The 18990-nt window shown below is 40.2% G+C and overlaps 1 protein-coding gene across 4 annotated transcripts in view; it reads right to left on the bottom strand.

The window, feature by feature from the left end:
• Window positions 1-18990, bottom strand: part of ANO1 (anoctamin 1) — a 91343-nt gene that overhangs the window by 37687 nt on the left and 34666 nt on the right. For 3 of the 4 annotated variants that reach the window (XM_067296266.1, XM_067296267.1, XM_067296269.1), the window contains exons 2-7: window positions 15181-15359; window positions 10602-10928; window positions 8273-8371; window positions 6509-6660; window positions 5133-5187; window positions 2094-2145 (exon numbers count right to left, since the gene is read on the bottom strand). In XM_067296266.1, coding sequence (XP_067152367.1) covers window positions 2094-2145; window positions 5133-5187; window positions 6509-6660; window positions 8273-8371; window positions 10602-10928; window positions 15181-15359 — 864 coding nt within the window. The remainder of the gene's footprint in view (window positions 1-2093; window positions 2146-5132; window positions 5188-6508; window positions 6661-8272; window positions 8372-10601; window positions 10929-15180; window positions 15360-18990) is intronic. The other variant, XM_067296268.1, reaches the window with a different exon arrangement.

Raw genomic sequence — 18990 nt, 5'->3', positions numbered from 1 at the left:
TGTTGCTTGTCAGCTTCTTGCTAACAACAGGATGGGACTAGATTTGAAGGAACAGTGAGTATGAATCAGGAAACAGGTCACTGTAGGTTCAGAAGACATTTTGGTTATTCCTGAAGGGAGGATTTTTCAAATATACTAATATTTTCAAGATACTAAGCACCTGCTGGTGGAATTGCTCCAGGAATGCTCTGAATCTTGCAGTATCTTTATTTCTGAAAGTCCTACTTAAGATCATACAGTACTACAAATTGCCTACAAGTGTTTCTACATGCCTGACAGAACCAACTGGGGAGCAGATAAGTTATTTTTCTAGGGCTGTGCTACCAAAGAGCTATGCAACACCCTTCTACATATCAGTCTTAAAAGATTAAGACATATTCGCATTTTCACAAATTTGCAAAATAAATAACAAAGACTGTAGTGTTCACTGTGCAGCTGCCTCTTTCCTGCTGGACAGAAATGTAGCAGCATTATCTGTGTTTGCTCAAATCTGTTTGAAACCTTTGTTGGGTTGTAACCCAGCGTTCCAGCACTGGAACACAAAGGACCCGATTGAGTTATGCTGACTATACCCACGGACATTCTGGCCTAATGACATTTTTATTAAGCATACTGTGTGACCTTGCCAGTCTGGAAAAAGAATGATCCAGGAATCCTAATGCTTTACCTTCCTTTAGTCTCTGCCCTATTCAGCAGACCTGTTTCCCATTTCTGGACCGAAAAAAAAGAGAGTGAGTAACCAACTCCAAGGCAGGAATTCAAATTGAGCTCTATGACCTTCCCCTTTCAGGAGTGCAGATACATTATTTCCAATGAAAATGATCCAGCACCGAACTCAAAACAGGGTCCTGAAAGTCACAAATTAAACTGGATTTCGCATGCTACAGGAAACAGTACTTCTGTTAATACTGGCTGAACACCAAGTAAATTTAGTGTATATAAGGACTCAACAATCGTACATTGTATGTTGTTACTTCATCAGAAAAGTCAAAGCATGGAAGTAATTTCTGGCATAATTATTCTTCTATTATTTGATGGGTTTCTAAGCAGCTTATGGGTCAATATTGAACAGAACTACCTGTAATTCAAGTTTCCATTGTTTTATTTAACTGCTTGTAGGCAAATAAACACTTTAACAGATCCCAAGTTATCAAATATTTTCTCTCACATTCATGCTTTTCTCATCTGCACTGGTTTCTATTGGTTGTCTGTCGTTAAGACTGGACATGAGGGAAATCAGCCTTCCACCTTATATAATTGGGTTTACTATTAACTATTTGTTAACTTTAGTACCACAACCAAATATATACCTATAACTCATAACATGTTTAAAATAAACTGTAGAACAGCTGAAGAGGAAAACTGGCTAGCAACTCTTTCAGATGACCTGACTTGCAATTCATGTTTACCCTTATTACGAACTTAGTTGTTAGAACTCAAGCCCTAAGGCTGAAATCCTGCAACTCTGGGCCATGGCAGTACTAACTTCACATCCACCGATCTGCAACAACAGTTTCGAGGGCAAAGAGATCACTCAAATTTCAGTGACACCTCAGTCCCTGGCTGTTCTACTGGGTTAGTCACAGTTCAACATATAATGGTGTTTTGGACCATCATCTATTAAGACTCCTTCACTCAAGTGATTGAAAAAACATCCTGTGATTAAAATTTTAGGACACTACTGAAGGGACTGGACCAACCTATATGCTTTCATCACAGTTACTGAAATCCATGGTAATGCTCTCATATATTTCAGCAAGTGTAAAACCGAATCAATACAAAGCACATATCCACTTCCTAAGGCATATCTTACTGTTTTATATTATCATCCAGTACTGCTGTAAGGGACCTACTTAACATCTGCAGGGGCTATGCTCACTTACCATTTGATTTAGAGTTGAATCTGTATTCACATTTGAAAAAAATTCCAATTAGCTACATTAATTAGATTAAATTTCTAAATAAAACAATTATATCCATATATATCAAATTATAGAGCAGGGGAAAACCCTAAACTCCACAGCCAGTTACAACTTGTAATTATTTCAATACCTGAAATGACATCGATCTTAAACCTAAATAAAGTTCCTTACCCATGCTATATTTTGCTTTGGTACATGTCGTTCTTTTCAATATTTCATAAACCTACACAAACAAAATAAGAGAAAGGAAAGGGTTACTTCAGATACTGCCAGCGAAAAGCAAAATCTTTCTGTGTACAGCTCAAATATAAGTACTGGCAAAACCAAGATGTTGATGAAGTCATCATTCTTTAATAAAAGTCATGGCATTCAGGATAGCAGAGTTTAAAGATTTCCATACACAGCACTGTACAAGAGAGAAAGGCTTAACTAAATAGCCGATTACCAAGATATCTGATTGTCATTTGTTGGAGAGAAACAGGATTACATTTAACCATTCAATTAATAGAAATGCTATTTCACTCCTGTTAGATAAGACATTGATCAAAGCCCAGAAACACGTTTCCAGCAGGATCCGGCATTCAGCTGTAAGCGGTGTACCGGGCTCGTCTCTGATGGTGCAAGTTGGCTTCACGCCACTAACTTCAACAGAGCTAAACACATCTCACTGCCAGCGGTTCGGGCCCACAATGTTTATGCATGTCTCTAAGTATGCAGCAGTTTATCAGAAACTGGACTAAATAAAACAAGTTGACCTTAAAATCTCTTAGTTTGCATGATCTTGGTGGCAACACGGATATGTATATCTTACGATTTATTTCGTTTATTGTCAAATAAACTTTGCACATTTTATCACACTGCCTGAGTGGTTAAACTTTCACCCCATGCTGTTCTGCTGAAGAGATGTGCTCTTAGGCAATGCCACCTGCGCCAGCCCAGGGTCATGGTGGGAGCAGAAGAAAAACGGAGGCATTCAATGTGAGTAAATGCACAGCCCGCCCTTTGCCTCCTCTGTCCGGAGACTCACAGCTTTGGGATGCTCATTAATCTATGTGCTTACTTGGCCTGGCTCATCCAAAACATCTGCCACTTTGGACCAAGCGGGCAAGGAACGGACGAGAGACGCTTCTCGCCTTTCCAGCCAGGTGGCAACTCAGCTATGGGCCAACAGCACAGTGGGAAGTGACCAGGGCCTGCCAGGCAATCCCCCTCATGGCTTGCCTTGTGTTATCTTTTACCTTGGGTGAGCTAAAGGGCTGTCACAGAGAGATTTTCAGTTACACAATTTTTTTTTTTTTTAAATAAGTAAAAGGTCTTTGGCTTAGTTTCTATTCAACAGACTCATAGGGAGTGACTAGATTCCTGTTCATTTTGCAGTAGGCGGAAGGGTCAATATTTGCACTATGGTTTAAAAATACATATTGGAAAGGCAGGAGAAAACTTTAAGAAAGAAGAATAGAAAGAAAAATGCACGCAGAATAAAGTGATGCTGAGAAACACTCAACGTGCCTTTTAGTACTAGGTTACCTACAGGGATTTCCAACAAAGCAACATACTAGCTATTATTGTTATGCGTCAGTGTTCCTTTAGTGGTTAAATAAAATAAAAGAATCCCTCATCTCCCTCCTGCCCTCTGCTCCTAGCTCCAGTGTTTCTGTCCAGTGCCCATTTAGTCTAGGTGGCTCATCCTTTTGTCCTTCGGTGCCATTTTGTCTTGCTGCCTTTCTCACACAGCTTGTTCTCATGAATTTTAACTCTTCACTTCCTCCCTTAAGTTTCTTACCAGTACATACTCCTTCAAGTTTTTAAAATTATATTTCTAGGTGTATAAGAGAAAGTCTACAAACAAAAGCTATTTTTTTCAATCTCAAATGAAATGTTTTATTACAAATAAATCAATTCAACGTTTGTCATCTTCTTTCCATTTCTATGCTGCTAAATTTGCCTTCCTTGGCCAAATTCACCTAGCTATGATAATCTGCATTCAAGTCAAAAGCTGTACTTCAAACTACAGGGGAACTACATCACGGTGGCCTGTACGCTGGAGCTTCAAAGAAGGAAAAAGAAGCTAGAAATCTTACATCCGTTATCACTGAAGGAATAAGAGACAGCCATAAGGTGATATAAGTTCTCAAAACCACTTAGCATCCGAAAGAATATAGTTAGTTAATAAGATAACGGCATGCTCACAGTCACCTTCCTATGCACTGATAAGCAGCAGAGGAATGGGGCAAAGGTGCCATATTTTACTTTGCAATAGTGTTGCAGCACTTGGCATAACCCCTTCCAACTCCCCTGGATGTCACATGAGCTTTCTTTACAATTACTCCCTCAACGACTATAGGGGAGACTAAACCTTATCTCCCATTCTATTTTGTGTTCTGTAAGTCATAAGAAAGTATTCAAATGCAGTCTGCGATACAACATTGCTATACTAGGCTTCCCTCCTGTAAGGGAACTGCAGAAGTTTAATTACGAGAGTAAAAGTCCCATACTAGCATTGAACAAACAGACAGAATCTCTAAGATGAAGGCAGGAATGGCTCAGCACCCAGTCTCAGTACTGGGTATGCGTACATCATACTAGCTAACGTAATACAACTTAACAAATATATAAATAGGTAATCAGAACAAGCTGCAGTTTTCTGTCCTTGTTGTGTTTGCTTAATGTAAATTTTGATGTTAACACATAAACCCCAATATATTTAACATTGTTCTCTAACTCAAACTGGCTTAAAAATTAGAAATATTATTCTCTGTTTCATTGCTGTTTCATTGAACTTTTTGTTGGGAGATTTCAGAACACTTTATAAAAACAGCAATGTATAGCTGGAAAAGGGTAACCAAGACACAGAGGTCTACAGTTGCTTTCCCAGTTAGCTAATGGCAGAACCAGTGGTAGAATCTAAATCTATTCCTTTCTAGTGATATTTCTACTGGGAAACTAGGTCCCAAGTTAACTGTGAACTAGAAAGAGGATCCAAATTATTTTACAAAAGATGGCAACCTGTTTGTATCAAACACTATTTGTCATATAAGCTAGAGCTGGAAATGCTTTCTTAGCATCTAAATAATTGATGTCATAGTCAATTCCTGGCATTTGGTAAAGAAAGACAAACTTGTAATGGGCTTGTACTAAAGCTGGCAAAGGGGCTATTAACACCATGATTAATACACTATCCACCATAAATTATTTATATACAGTACTTACTATAGTGCTTCTAGTTTTGCTGTCAAAGAAGGAATCTCTGTCAGACAAATCAAATCTGTTAAAAGATGAGAAGGAGGCTCATTAGGTTAAAAAAATGCTAGTAATTTCCTGCTCTTGTTGACCTCTTCAATATTTTCATCTCTCCCAGGGATCTCTCATTGTTAACGTTAAAGAATACCTTGTAGAAACCTCATTAAAAAGGAAGTCCATTGCAACACTTGTAATTTAAAGAGGCTGCTTATCTGTTTCACCGGTTTCATATATTTAGGTTTTTCTGCACAAAGAGGCTGTTGATGCTCATTTAAGCTGAACTCCTGCCGCTGCTGGCCTAGAATTTCTCATAACCTCATCACCTGGGCTGCACTTGCAGCCGCGTGAAGCCACTCTGTCCTCCCTCACTCAGCAAATGCACAGGGGGCCACACCGAAAACAGCCAGCGCTGGAAACCGTGTAAGGCATGTCCTAGCCTAAGCTAAGAAACGTCATTTGGGCTTTCTCCGAGCCATCAGGCTGGTTTGCTGTAGGAACACCCTTTATGCAAAAAACATGTAGATGCATTTCCTGCAAGTCTAAGAATATGTGAAATGTCATGTGCATTGACTGGCCCCTCTAACATGCATCTAATACACAACTCCATTAGTGTTCTGTGTCCCTTTATTAGAAAAAAAAGAACATATGTACAGTGAAGAAATCCTGCCTTAGGACTGCTATTTGTTCCAGCTGGCACATACATAAACACAATCTTCAAAGCTTCTCCTCTGGGATGCTATCCAAGGAACAGCAGCAGCAAAGCAATCCAGGGCAGGCAAAACTTTGGTCGGGCCCCGCCTTAGGATTTTGTCTTACACCCACATTTATAGCTATTCCATTGATCTGATCATTGAAATCAATGACAAAGCTACCACTGACTTCATACCACGTACAAAGAGAAGGCCTGGTTTGCAGTATATGTCGGGGTGAGTGCTCGTACAAGATGTATGAGATTCTTCTTCAATTTATCAACCTGTACCTCTGCCTACAAGTTTTACTGAGAAACTTATTTTACACCAAAAAAGACCACTGCAAAACACATTAAGTTATTAATTCTGTTCTGCAGCCTAGAAGTATATCTGTATCCTTATATATGTATGTAATATATACCATACTATACCATAATGGCAACTAAAATGCACACAGATTTCACAGAGTGGCTCTACAAAGGCTCATTCTTCACCAGTGAGACAAAAAAAATTATTGCAAAATGGAAAAAAATGTTCTTTATAGTAATCACTAACAAAGTGTTGGTTTTCATTTTTCTTTCACCTTTTCATGCCTCATTTGATATCAGAAAGGCTAGGACCTGTTGACACGAATATTTACATGAAGCTTTCACTTACAAGTGTTGTTTCTCTCTAGAGAATGCGTAGGAGAGGCGTTTCACTGTCTGCGGTTTGTGTTCTGCTACTTTTGGTTGAATGGGTTCTGTTATTTTTTGAATTACAGAATTGATCTTTTTCAGAAGACCATGGGTCTGATTGATCTCATACATCTGAGTGGGTAAAAACAAAGAGAAAAAACAGTAAAACTTTATTGCTTTCAAGTTATTCATAAGAGAGACTGAGCTGTAAGGAATAAAACATCACTTAAATAAATACAACAAAGTAATGAGAAGTGTAGCTTACCTTTTTGAAAACATTCAGAAACACAAAGATGGATTGAAAAAGTCAAACTGAGGCAAACACAAGAAGTCTATTTATTCTCTTGGAGCCACAGCCTGGCCCTTGTTCACTTCCAGCTAATTAGTTTGGGGTGCTGCACAGAGGCAAACTCTGTATTTGCTCCTGAGGCACCAGCTCCTCTAGCATTTAGTATTTTCTGGGACAAAGGGAAGGAGGAGTTACAGAAACACCCCATGCAAAACAAGAGAAGTGGTCACCTCTCCATGGTGTATTGGGGGCTTTCCTGTGAATACTGTGTAGATTTCAGGAGTTTCACCCCTTACGGGTGAAAATTAATGAACCATATTATGGTTCCCCAAAGGAACAATAATATCTTCCATATCCTTCAACAACAATGAAGACACTAAGTCTACTGCAGTTCTGCAGTGCTAAGACAAGTACCAAAGACACGGGAATTGTGACAGGTTGCAGAAGAAAATTACGAGCCTCACAGTGTGAGCAACAAAATCTACCTGCAGCTCACGGGCAGGACTCCCACTGTGGGGAAATAACCCGATGAAAGGCTTTAGGTCTGAGCTGTCTCTCGGGCACAACACTAGGCTCACGTCGCGCTTCTCCTGGGCTATGCCCCAAGGCCCAGCAGCCTCTTTGGCAAACAGACAAAACACCCAACCTAACTTCTCTTCTGCGGCAAAACAGCTTTAACTGCATGAGCACAACAGGCCTTTTTGATTTACTTTAATTATGCTTCTGATCACAATTGGTGATAAGTGAGGCAATAATGGACACTGATATAAAATCCAAACCAAAAGCATAGTTCTAGTTTTGTAATAAATGACATTGGGCTTTGAGATTGTCTCTTGTTCCATTACAGACTTCTCTCTGCAGTCTGGGACATGCACTTAGTATGTCATCAAATATTAATCCATCTCTAAGCTATGCTAACCGAACAGGTAGCTATCTATCACAGATGATTGAGAATTTAGCCTCTGATGAAAATATACTACAGTTTCTTTAATGATACTTCAAATATTCTGAAAGGTAATTTATTTTGTGGTAGCACAGTCCTAATTCCTGCAAATATGACTAATGATGTATATGAATAGTCCCCTAAACCCAGTGCACACAAAGTTACATTCATTTTCAGAGGTCCAGTCTTATGGGTGAGAAAAACATTCACCAAAACGCACACATAAAACTCATGAAGTACTGTACAAAATCAGACAGTGCAGGAGCCAAGAATTCTTGATATCCATTCCTCCCTCTAGTTATTTTTTCTGTTGAGCTAATTTAGTGACTCCGCCACATTTTCTCGTTAAATACAAGAGGAATACTGACCTTCTTGCCAGATCATCTGTGAAGATTAGTTCACTATTTTAAAAATGCTTGTGGGAAGAAAAGTCTGTTTGTTAGGTGTATACCTTTGAACTACGCTTTCGGGGCGGGGGGGGTCGGGGGGAAGTAAAGAAAAGCAGCACTCACCTTTTTTGTGGGCATCTTGAGCTTAAGAAATTCTGCCTCTCGACACAACACATTCCACGGTGCGTGTATTTTTACAAATCCAACCCCATGGATTTTAGTCTTAAAAAAAGAGAAAAAGGTGACAATGCTACTGATAAGAGAAAATTAAACACTTTTCTCCCCCTTGTGTTACATCCATATTTAAGGAACAAAGGGTCTATTGCAGACAACGCTATCAATCTCATTTGTTTGAAACAACTATAGTTTCTAACAACAGGACAATCACTAAACACCTCTCTTTGCTGAGTCGCTATAAAATGCTCCCATCACAAATACCATTGTCTTCCAAAACAATTATCACAAGGTTAAACAGAGAAGATAAAAACTGTTTGGGAAACACAGACTAATGTCTATGGACACAAATATAGACTCAGCCAGTTAAATTTGAATCACAGGCATACAGCCAAATGACATGATTTCTTGAGTGCTTTGTAATTAATGGAGTTGAGAAAGTCCCTACTGTCTAAGTCGCCCATATCTCAAAGGATCAGAACTGCAGTAAAAAAGAAGAAAAGATGCTTCATATGCAGACAGGAATATCTATGTTAAAACACTAAGCATTTTAATTGGGAAAATTAGTAGGAAGAATTTAAAAAATAATAATGATAATATTAATAGTATGCTTGGATCCTACAACTTATCTGAGCTCTGCTCCAGAAGCATGGGTCTGGGGTTTTGCTTCCAGCACTCTCCAATATACCTGTACTTGTTTGCCAGTCTCGTGGGAGTAATCATTTCAAAGACACCAGACAAATGATATCAAACCAGCAGGCATTCAGCAAACAGAAGAGTAAGAAACTTTAATGAAACTTTCTAATCTTGCTGTTCTACAAATTCAGGCAGTTATAATAACTGGTTTTCAGACACCAATATTCTGCACCTCCTTTCTAGAAATCCATTACTCAGAGGCCATAAATACCTGTCAGCCCTCAAACATGGCACAGCTTCAAAACCATTTTTGAATTTACTTAATCAAAGACAGTTTAAGTGACTTAGTAAACATCATCTGTTTAAGAAACAGTTGCTCTTTTTGCAATGAGTAAGGCCTCCAATGCAATTTTATGGCATTCCTTTCAAGCTCAACTGATTGTAGGTTTTTTCCCTACACTGACGTGCTGGACATGGAAGCTGATGCAAATCCCCGGGGCTTTGATCTCCATACATTTCTGATCTGTTTTGATATCTTGTACTGAAAGGACAGTGTTCCCTAGAACAGGTGTTTACAGTGTCCTGGCATGAACTCGGAAGCTTTCTGCATCATTTGAAATCATATTGCTTGTCACAAGTGGGGACCTCCCATCTTGTAAATGTTTTTAGATCTCTATGACTTGGCACAAGGGGATTTCCAACCTACTACAACAATTTTCAAGTCTGACAGAAAGCAGTTCTTATTTACACCTGGGGACAAGAAGTACAAGGTTTTTTACATTGCACCATTGGCTTTAACTGTAATTCGTGAATAATAGGTAACAGATACACCTTATTTTTTTTTAAATACTCTGATCAGATCTAGATGTTTAATCTCAACTTGTGGATCCTGTTTAATAAAACTAACAAAAATTTTACCCTCTCTCACAATAATTCCAGGCATATTGGTTGGATCACTTAAGTGTAATAGCTTCCTTTGAAATTAATATGGCTGTGGCTATTTCTGCTAATCGCACACTGGCAGTACTTCACACACACCATTTTTTGTATAGTCTAATGGTCTTTTAATAGAATATACTGTTTTGGGGGTTCAGGTGAAAGGAGTTATATACTGCACTGTTGGTGTCTAAGAATGGAGAAACAAATGGAGACATGCACTTAAACTAGAGCATTTACTAAAACCTCCTGAACAGATTTCATTCTTTTGAGGTATAAAAATTCCAGTGTCTTTATCAGATTTTTTTCAGCAGAACTAGAATTACCGGTGGACCCAAAACACAGCATATTGTAAACCGACCAAACTTAGATTAGTGTTTAGAGCAATTTAAGTCTCACTTCTAGATACAGTAACACGTCAACAACCTGTGTTGCAATAATGGATGTGCCACAACCTGCCACAGCCAAGCAGATGTCCAGGAGAGAAACCTCACCTCGCTGGGACATTACCAACACTGGGCCTATTCCTGTGAAGCGAATTTCATCAGTGGGCAAGGACAACACTGCAAGACTGAAAGCAAATCCTGGCAGTGTTGAGCCTGCACAACTTCGTTTAGAGTCAGGTTCACAGGACCTGCTCAGCATCTCCCAGGATTTGGCCATCAGTTATCTCCCCTATCTTTAACCATTGGAAATGGTTCATTACATCTTCATCTCGTTCCAGTTCCAGACCAGCCTCTATGAGGTTTCCTTCGTACTCCTCCCGGCGAAACCTCTTGTCGTCCTCGTGGTAGTCCACGTGAGGCTCATTTTCCACCATCTCCAGGTGCACTCCCTTCCCAGGAAGCGGCTGATCCTGCTTGGTGCTTCGGGCACTTGAATCATTGTGATGAATTCGCCTGGTGAGCGTCCTCCCTGCCGAGGACTTCTTGTAATGATAAACTAGGATGTAATCCACTTTCCTCTTGCCATCTCTAAAGTAGAGTCCATATTTGCAGTCCGCATCTGGATTTCTGGATAGGGAATTTAACAACTAGAAGCCAGGGAATGCGTGGAGAGAAGAAGAGAGGAGAAGAATAATTAGTGCACATGCTGACGGACACCAAACAAACCACGTATTTCTATTAAGTACTCCTCCTTGCTGTGAGCACACAATGATCCATCTTCAAATATCAAGCATACAGGAGGAGGCCCCATGTGCAACTTCCTTAAAACAATTTTGCAAGTTAACACCTGCGATTTTGCTGATTAGCCACCTGGGATTTTATTGGCCAGAAACAAATAGATAGAATGACTGGGATTTAATCTAATTACCAGCATGCTAGTTCATAAGTCAGCTACTTGGTGGATTTGTTTTTCTCCTTTGTGGGTTAATCACCACTAAGATCATCTGTCCTTTTTCACCCATGCCATCTGTGTTTCAATTCTGACAAATAAATTAATATCATGTGCAAGCATTTCTCACTTCTCTTATCTATAGCTGCAAGTTTGTATCATCTGAGAAAGAGATCATCTTAGATGCAGACTGAAGGGAGCCAGCTGGTCACGAAGCACAGCCAAAAATGCAAATGGGCTGTAGCCAGGGAAGGGGATTCATTGCTTACTGAGTTCATCACTTTCTTCCCGTCCTATAAAACCCATTTCTCTTTGCAATCTGATGCTGATAAAGGCTTTATTCCAGTCTTAAATTTTGCTGTGTAAATTTGCTCTACAGTGTTGCAAGATGCAAGAAATGTAAGGCTTAAAACACAACTCCGCTTTCAAGCATTTATCTGAAAACTATACAGGACAACTGTAGAAACATATAAAAATACCAACAAATATTGGTTTCTGCCTGCAATAACACTTTTCATTCATAATTCCTAATTCTACCCTTGAAGATGCATGGACCATTTTTAGAGTGCAAATTGACTACTAACTTGCATTTGTTTTTACACTAAACACTTATCTCAGCTTATCATTAACTTATCATTACCTTTCAGAGATCAGAGACATTATCTGGCTTTTAATCTCACAGAAGAATTTTAAGCTTCTGTACAGGGAAAAGGACTCCGGCTCCAAATAATAGCAATTGGCTACCAGTTGCAAATCATACTGGTCAAAATCCATTTGGGATACATAAACCTGCTCGTTTCATAACTAAAGCTGTGAATGTAGGTTATTTGCAAACAGCTGTCACTAAGCCCAATTTTTAAAACCCAGATGAAAAGAGCGACCTATGATCTTACTGTACAGCATATCAGATCCAACATGACTGAAACTTCATCAAAACAGCATCCCCAGAGCTTATAAAAATAATAAGAAAAGGTGATCTCTGATAAATGAGAAGTCATATTTTTTCAGAGTAACAGGCACTGTGCCATCTCCACCTGATTCCTCAAAAGTGCGTCCCATACACTGCAGTCCACATGAGTCTTGGTGCCAGTGGGCAGGTCCCACTTGCAGTGGTGCAATATCAACCTAATGTTACGCAAGCCTGGCAGGCTTCTCCAAATGCTGCTTTGAGGAGGACATGTCCCAACCACCACAACTATAAATCAATGCCTTTAAGGGACAGTCTATTCTGCCATTTTGCCTACTAGATATGGCTGAACCTCCAGTGATTTTCACTCGGGCAACATTCACATCAGACAACAAATTCCACTGGGTTTTTCTTCAAGCAACCAATCCTATCTTTCTCAGTTGAAAAGGAGAGGTGAAGGACACTAAAGAAGGAATCAGACCAGTGCAATCAGGTGAGAGCATAAGGATAACACAGTTTAAGGGAAGGTGCCATTTACTCATTGGAGGGATTGAGCCTTCATTCTGGGAGGTGCAGTAAACGCTGTTCCATTGCTTGACTCCAGCTGAGGGGAGAGGCTGCAGCAGTAGCCACAACAAGGATTGCTCTGCTGTGCAAAACGGTCCCAGGTCCCAGACTGGCACTAGAGCTGAGAATTTATGTACCAGGGCTCTAGGTTTAGAAGGGTGTTTCTCCTCCCCTCCCTGCCACGTCACTGGGAGAAGGCGACGGGGGGCAACCAGCCCAAGATGCGGGTTAGTGGTCAGCGCAAGAGCAGCGGCTGCCAAGGCAGGGACACCTGAGCATCCGTTGCTCTTGAAGCTTGACCTGACACATCTGTCTAGTGCCAGCAGGACTCTAGGTCCCATCTCCTCAGTCCCGTTGGCCCCTGGATCTCACCTTTGTCCCGTACCTGCCTTTAGTATCCCTTGCTCTCTCTTTTTTATTCAGGAACCTGGCTTTCTTTTCCATTTAACCTATGCCCTCTACTCCAAATATATAGATACATAATAAAATCATGGAACAAATACAGCATTTGCTGCCACCACAGGGTTCAGTCTTTACACCATCCCCTCTTTCCTGTGCTCCACGTCTTATTTATCCATGAAAACACTACATTCAAGGCAGACAAACATACATACAAGGCACAGACTCCTTGTGTTTCTGCTGAATCCAGACCTTCCATTTAATTCTTATGCATTACTACAATAAAGAAGATATTAATATTTATTACTCTCTGATTGCTTCATGATGAATGGCAAGAATGTGTGAATTCAGAAAGATTTTTAAAGCAAGCTGACAGCCTCCTTGTGGCAGGCAACTCAGTTGTGTGATTTTTTTATAGAAACAAAATATTAGGAAATAGAAACTAACTGGATTTTCAGGATATAAAGCTTCTTCAGAATGAACAGTAGCTGTAAACAAGATATGGGAACACTGTTTTTTTGTTTTTTTTTAAGATAACTAATTGCATTTATTTTAAAAAGATGTGTTGATCTTATTAATTAATTAAAGATCAATTTCTGAAAAACTGGGCTCAACTGATAGATGTTGTGGTAAATGCAGGAAGATAAAACAGGTAAACAAATCAGATCCCAAGCGCTTCCTATCCTCATTGGCCTGCCTTCAGGAGGGACAGTGAGCACCAATTAGTAAGTCTGTTTTGGAGAGTAATAAATCACAGAAGCAGACAGGACTGAAGATGGCTCTTGAAGATTACAGCAGTAAGTTTGCCAGATGTTTATAATTGTTCAGAGAGATCAGGAGAGATCAGTACATTCTGGCCACAACTTTTCTTGTCCTGAAGGACTCTTTTGATGGAGGCTGAAAAAAGCAGCATTGAAAATTTTCAGTTTCTTGGTTTCTTTGAGCCACTACCACCAGGAAGAGGGTAGGTTACACTACAGAGTCTGAATGAGGGTCTTCGCAGTTCTTTGAACTTTCCTGTTGAAAAGCTGACCCTCAAAGGGACTCACTGAGTACTTAACTTAGGAGAGAAAATTTAGGAAACTGTGGATACTAAAGATATAGTCTCAATAAATCTATTAATATATGAAAATAGCTATATCCCACGGCTAAAGAGGTAGAGGTGAAGAGTCCAAAGAAACCTGTCAGTCCTGTTTTAAATAAATAATGGTGAGGGTTTTTTTTAAGGATGTGGTATTAATGCTGAAAGGTACTCACCAGCCACATCCTTTCTTACAGTGCTGCTGCACTGAAATATATAGAGATGCATTGATTTAGACCATGTAAGGCCCCTGTCTCTCTGATTGCAAATGAAAGACACAGAAAGGACATTTTAGTTTTAAAATAGGAAGAGGAGTATTTATGTTCTGACAGCATTGTTCCTCCCCACTCATTCCTAATTAAGCATCAGTTTCCACAATGAGGAAAGTATTGCCTTTCTGCTACATATTTCCTCAGCAAGATTTGTTATATAGCCCACTCCACCTCAATTCTTTCACCTGAATAAATTCATTTTTATATGCTTATGACATAACCAACTCCTAATCACGTTGGTGTTCATGTCACTGACTTTTCTTAAAATTCCTGTTAAGGTATTTAACCAGGCACAATTAATAACAGTGAAAATCTATCCAGGAAAAAAACCTCTGTTGTATGCTACAGACTATTCGTTTAATGTTACCTATGTTAACAATAGATTTGTATGAAATTTTAGACATGTGGACTCTACTCTGTATGGACAAAGAGATTTAAAGGCTACCAGAATCCTAGTGCCAAATTACTTAATCTGAGACTAATCAACCCTGTTTTAGGCTACAGGTTGAACAGGAGCCCTTGCTTTCCTTCTTCAGTCCATACATGAAGCAACAAAACCCACTAAATTAGCATAGATGGTGGGGGGTGATAGTCTTCCTCGTTACCCCTGAAAAAGGAAGGGAGAGGATTTCAGAGAGTTCTGAGAGTGGAAGCAAATAGAAATAAGGTATGGAGCAAAGTGCAGTATGTCAGCTATTACACATCTGGCAAGTCCTTTACTCACTGTACTTTCATGCTGGACATATCCGATATCCTCAATAGCTCGGATGTTGATAATGTGGATCCCCTTCTCCTCGGCAGGTAGACAGGAATATTTTTCGTTCACCCTCATTCCTGTCTTGTTTGGGGCCTCACTGAGATCTTCTGGCAGAAATTCCACCCCATGAAACTCACTGTCTGTGTCTGCAAAGAAAAGGAGCAGTTTCATCAGGACACTTTAATCCCAACACTTGCTCCTCCCAGAGGCACCCAAGCTGAAACATATCCTGTTCCTGCCTTTGTCTGCCAATGAGCCTTCATGCAGCGCTCCCACTCCTCGCCCACGCCACCCTTCTCCGCTTTCCCTCCTGCCACCAAACTGAGCCCACCACCCTTTTAACCGCTACCTAGTTCTCCTCTGGATGTACGCTTAGTTAGCGGCTTTTCTACAACGTGCAGTCTCAGGATTTGTTTAATTAATGGCCACTTCTTAGCCTCAAAGATTTGAATATATTTCTTAGTAAAAGAGTGGAAAAAAAGAAAAATAGTCAGAAAATTAGCAGGTGAATGCAGGCGGCATGATGCTTTCCCATTTTGTAACAGGCATTTGCTCCTTCAACAAGCAGCTTCACTTGTTCATGCTGGAAAACTAAATACTGTGGTTCCCTTCAAGTGCCTATGTATTGCATATGATGTATTGAACCACCGTATGTGATTCTGCTCCTTATTTAAGTAGCCTTTTGAAAATCAGAGGTTATTTTCCTCCTTCTTGACCTGGCAGACGCCCTTACTGTTTACACTTCCAGTTCAATAAGTACATAGATAAGTTAAAGGATTTCATGTAAAAATTTCACTACAAACTGAGCAGTCGGATGATTGATGAAATACAAACTATTGTTTGCACATATGCATTTATGCGCTCAATAGGAGGCAAAGTTTTCTAACATTTAGTTCATTTTGACACTGAAGTAAAATGCTGCAGTATAAAGCCTGTTTTAAACCACTCAGAACAGAATTTGCAGAACAGAAACCAATCAGAACAGAATTTGCTTGTCTGAAGATTGAAGATAAAGCAAGAATTTCAGAATTTAGCCTTGAATGGATACTAAATGCATACTCCCTCCCCCCCCCAAAAAAAAACCCCAGCCAACCAACCAAACAACAAAAACACACAGACTCTAATAGCAGCTAGACTAGAACAGTCTGTTGCTCCAGCTAGTTCAGTACTCTCTCTCTGGAGCAGATGATCAGAAGTTGAACAAACTACGTGTAATGTACCTGGTCCTTGGACAGAGCTTGCCCATTAGGAAAACACTTCCCTTCTAGCTAGGGCAGCTGCTAAGCTTATGCTGAGGTGAGCATAGGTATCAGCTATGTCTTAGCCTAGGCGAATGTTACTCCTTCCAGATTTGGTTAAACTTCAGGGATGACATGGAGAGGGGAAACAGGGAAAACCTCATTCCAGAGCAAGTTTGCAGATGACATCAAATTGAGGGGAATGGTTGATATGCTGGAGGGCAAGGCTGCCACTCAGAGGGATCTCCACAGGCTGGAGAAATAGGCTGAGAGCAGCCTCATGAAGCTCAACAAAGTCAATGGCAAAGTCCTGCACTTGGGATGGACTAACCCCATGCAACAGTATATGGACTCTTGCACAAGAGTCTATGAGCACTGACTGGATAGAAAGCAGCTTTGCAGGAAAGGACCTGAGGGTCCTGGGGGACCAGTTGAAAGTGAGTGATGAAGTGTTGAGTGGTGAAGGATAACTGCACACTGGGCTGTATTAGTAAAGAGCAAAATCAGTAGGTCCAGGGAAGCAATCTTCCCCTCTATTTGACACTTGTCAGACCACAACTGGAGTGCTGTGTCCAGTTTTTGGCACCCCAGCACAAGAAAGACACTGACAAAACCACCCAAGCCCAGGGGAGGGCCACCAAGATGGTTAGGGGGCTGGAGTACATGATGCATGAGGAGAGGCTGAGAGAACTGGGCTTATGCAGCCCAAAGAAGAGAAGGCAAATGACGGGATCTGGCTCCTGTCCTCCACTACGTAACGAGCAGTTACGGAGAAGACAGAGCCCGATTCTTCTCACACGTGCACAGCAAAATGATGGGAGGCAATGGACAAGTTGCAACAGGAGAAATTATAACCAGATATTAAAAAAAAAAAAAAAAGAAAAAGATAATTCTTTAACAGTGAGGGTGGTTACATGATGGAAAAAGGGCCCAGAGAAGCTGTGAGTCTCCATCCCCAGAGATGGTCAGAACTCAACTGGACATGGCCCTGAGCAATCTGACCCAGCTTTAAAGGTGGAGGTTTGGCTCAGAGAGCATGGCACGAATCTGCAGCCCAGGTTCTTGGCGGCACGTACAGGAGTTAGCACAGACAACATCCTGCAACAGGAGAGGAGGAAGGTGTGGCCAACGCCTCTGCACATTTCTGGAGTTTATCAGAGATCTCAGACTATTACCATGCTTCTTCGGAATTAGGAAGTGCCAGGAGTTTGTGGAACCTCACTTTAGTTCCTGTATTTGGGAAATCTACCACCCCAAGCTACTTCCTACATACTCTACACTTTTCCTTAGAAGTTTGAGGCATGATATCTGGGCTCCCTTAGAGTGTCAGTGCTCAAAAATCTGATGTCTTTAGCTCAGATGAATTTCCTGTGTAACTTTATAAACTTAGCAAATCACTCCTGTACCAGGCATGAAATTTTAATCCCCTCCTCAATCTCCTGTCCAATTCATATCATCACCTTTGCATAAAATCTGGCCTGTAATTATCCTTGCATATTACATGCACACAGCAGGCAATGCCCACACCTCTGCAGATCCGTGGTTGCCACTAAAATTCTCAGATAGTTATTTCATAACTGATACTGCACTTGTGATCTTGGGGCAGGATCCTCAAACTCAGATAACAACTTCTAATAGTTAAAGAACCTTTTTATGTGGAAAGGTAAAGATGCAACCAAAAATCAGCTGTTGAATGGGAAGATCAGCTTAGGAACAATCAGCATGTTTGTACCAATTCCCTATGAATATACACACTGTTTCTCCCAACATACACATGCATACACACACTCCCTGAACACATGGAAGTTGACACGTGTGATCAGCTGCAGAATCCTAGGGTATTCAAGCTTTTATTCTCTAACTGTAATACACTCATAGAATCATATAGCAACTTTTGGAACTTCTATATCTCTTACATATAACAACCTAAGTTTGGATTTGGAAGAATGCCTGAAACAACTTTCTAGTAACAACACCTTAAGTGCTATAAAAGTCCTCTCTCCCTTCCCATCCTCTCATACACGCATCAAATAAAACCCTAGTTATTTTACTGGATTACAAAGGATATTAGAAGACAAGCACCAATTACTGACTTCATGAATCTGATAATTTTTAATACCTCATCATGGGCCTGTGAACCGAAAAGTGCTAGTTTAGAAATTACAATTAGGATAGAAGATGTTTTGGTACAGAAAAACACATGCTTAAATGAGTCCAAAAGAGCTCTGTGTGCTCCGGAGTTGCACTTCTGAACAGCATTTGTTAAGTCTACAGTACAGAGCAAGGAGACCTGTCCAAATGATTCAGTGCTACTGTGCAAGCTCAAACAATCACCCATCTGCAAGTATATATTTACATCTCTGTTTACACATCAGTATCGTGGCAATATCTGGAAGAACAAATACATAAGGTAGGCAATGAATCATAAAACTCCAGCTTATGATGACTATGGAAAAGATGTGAAATGTGAGAGCTTTATTGATACAATCTTAATTACAACAAGTTTGAAGTAATTTCTCTACTTAAAGATGATGTCAGG

Source organism: Apteryx mantelli, chromosome 4 (assembly GCF_036417845.1).
Source record: "Apteryx mantelli isolate bAptMan1 chromosome 4, bAptMan1.hap1, whole genome shotgun sequence".
Taxonomy (NCBI): Eukaryota; Metazoa; Chordata; class Aves; order Apterygiformes; family Apterygidae; genus Apteryx; species Apteryx mantelli.
Note: the sequence above shows the minus strand (reverse complement) of the source record. Positions and strands in the feature narration are given on the sequence as shown.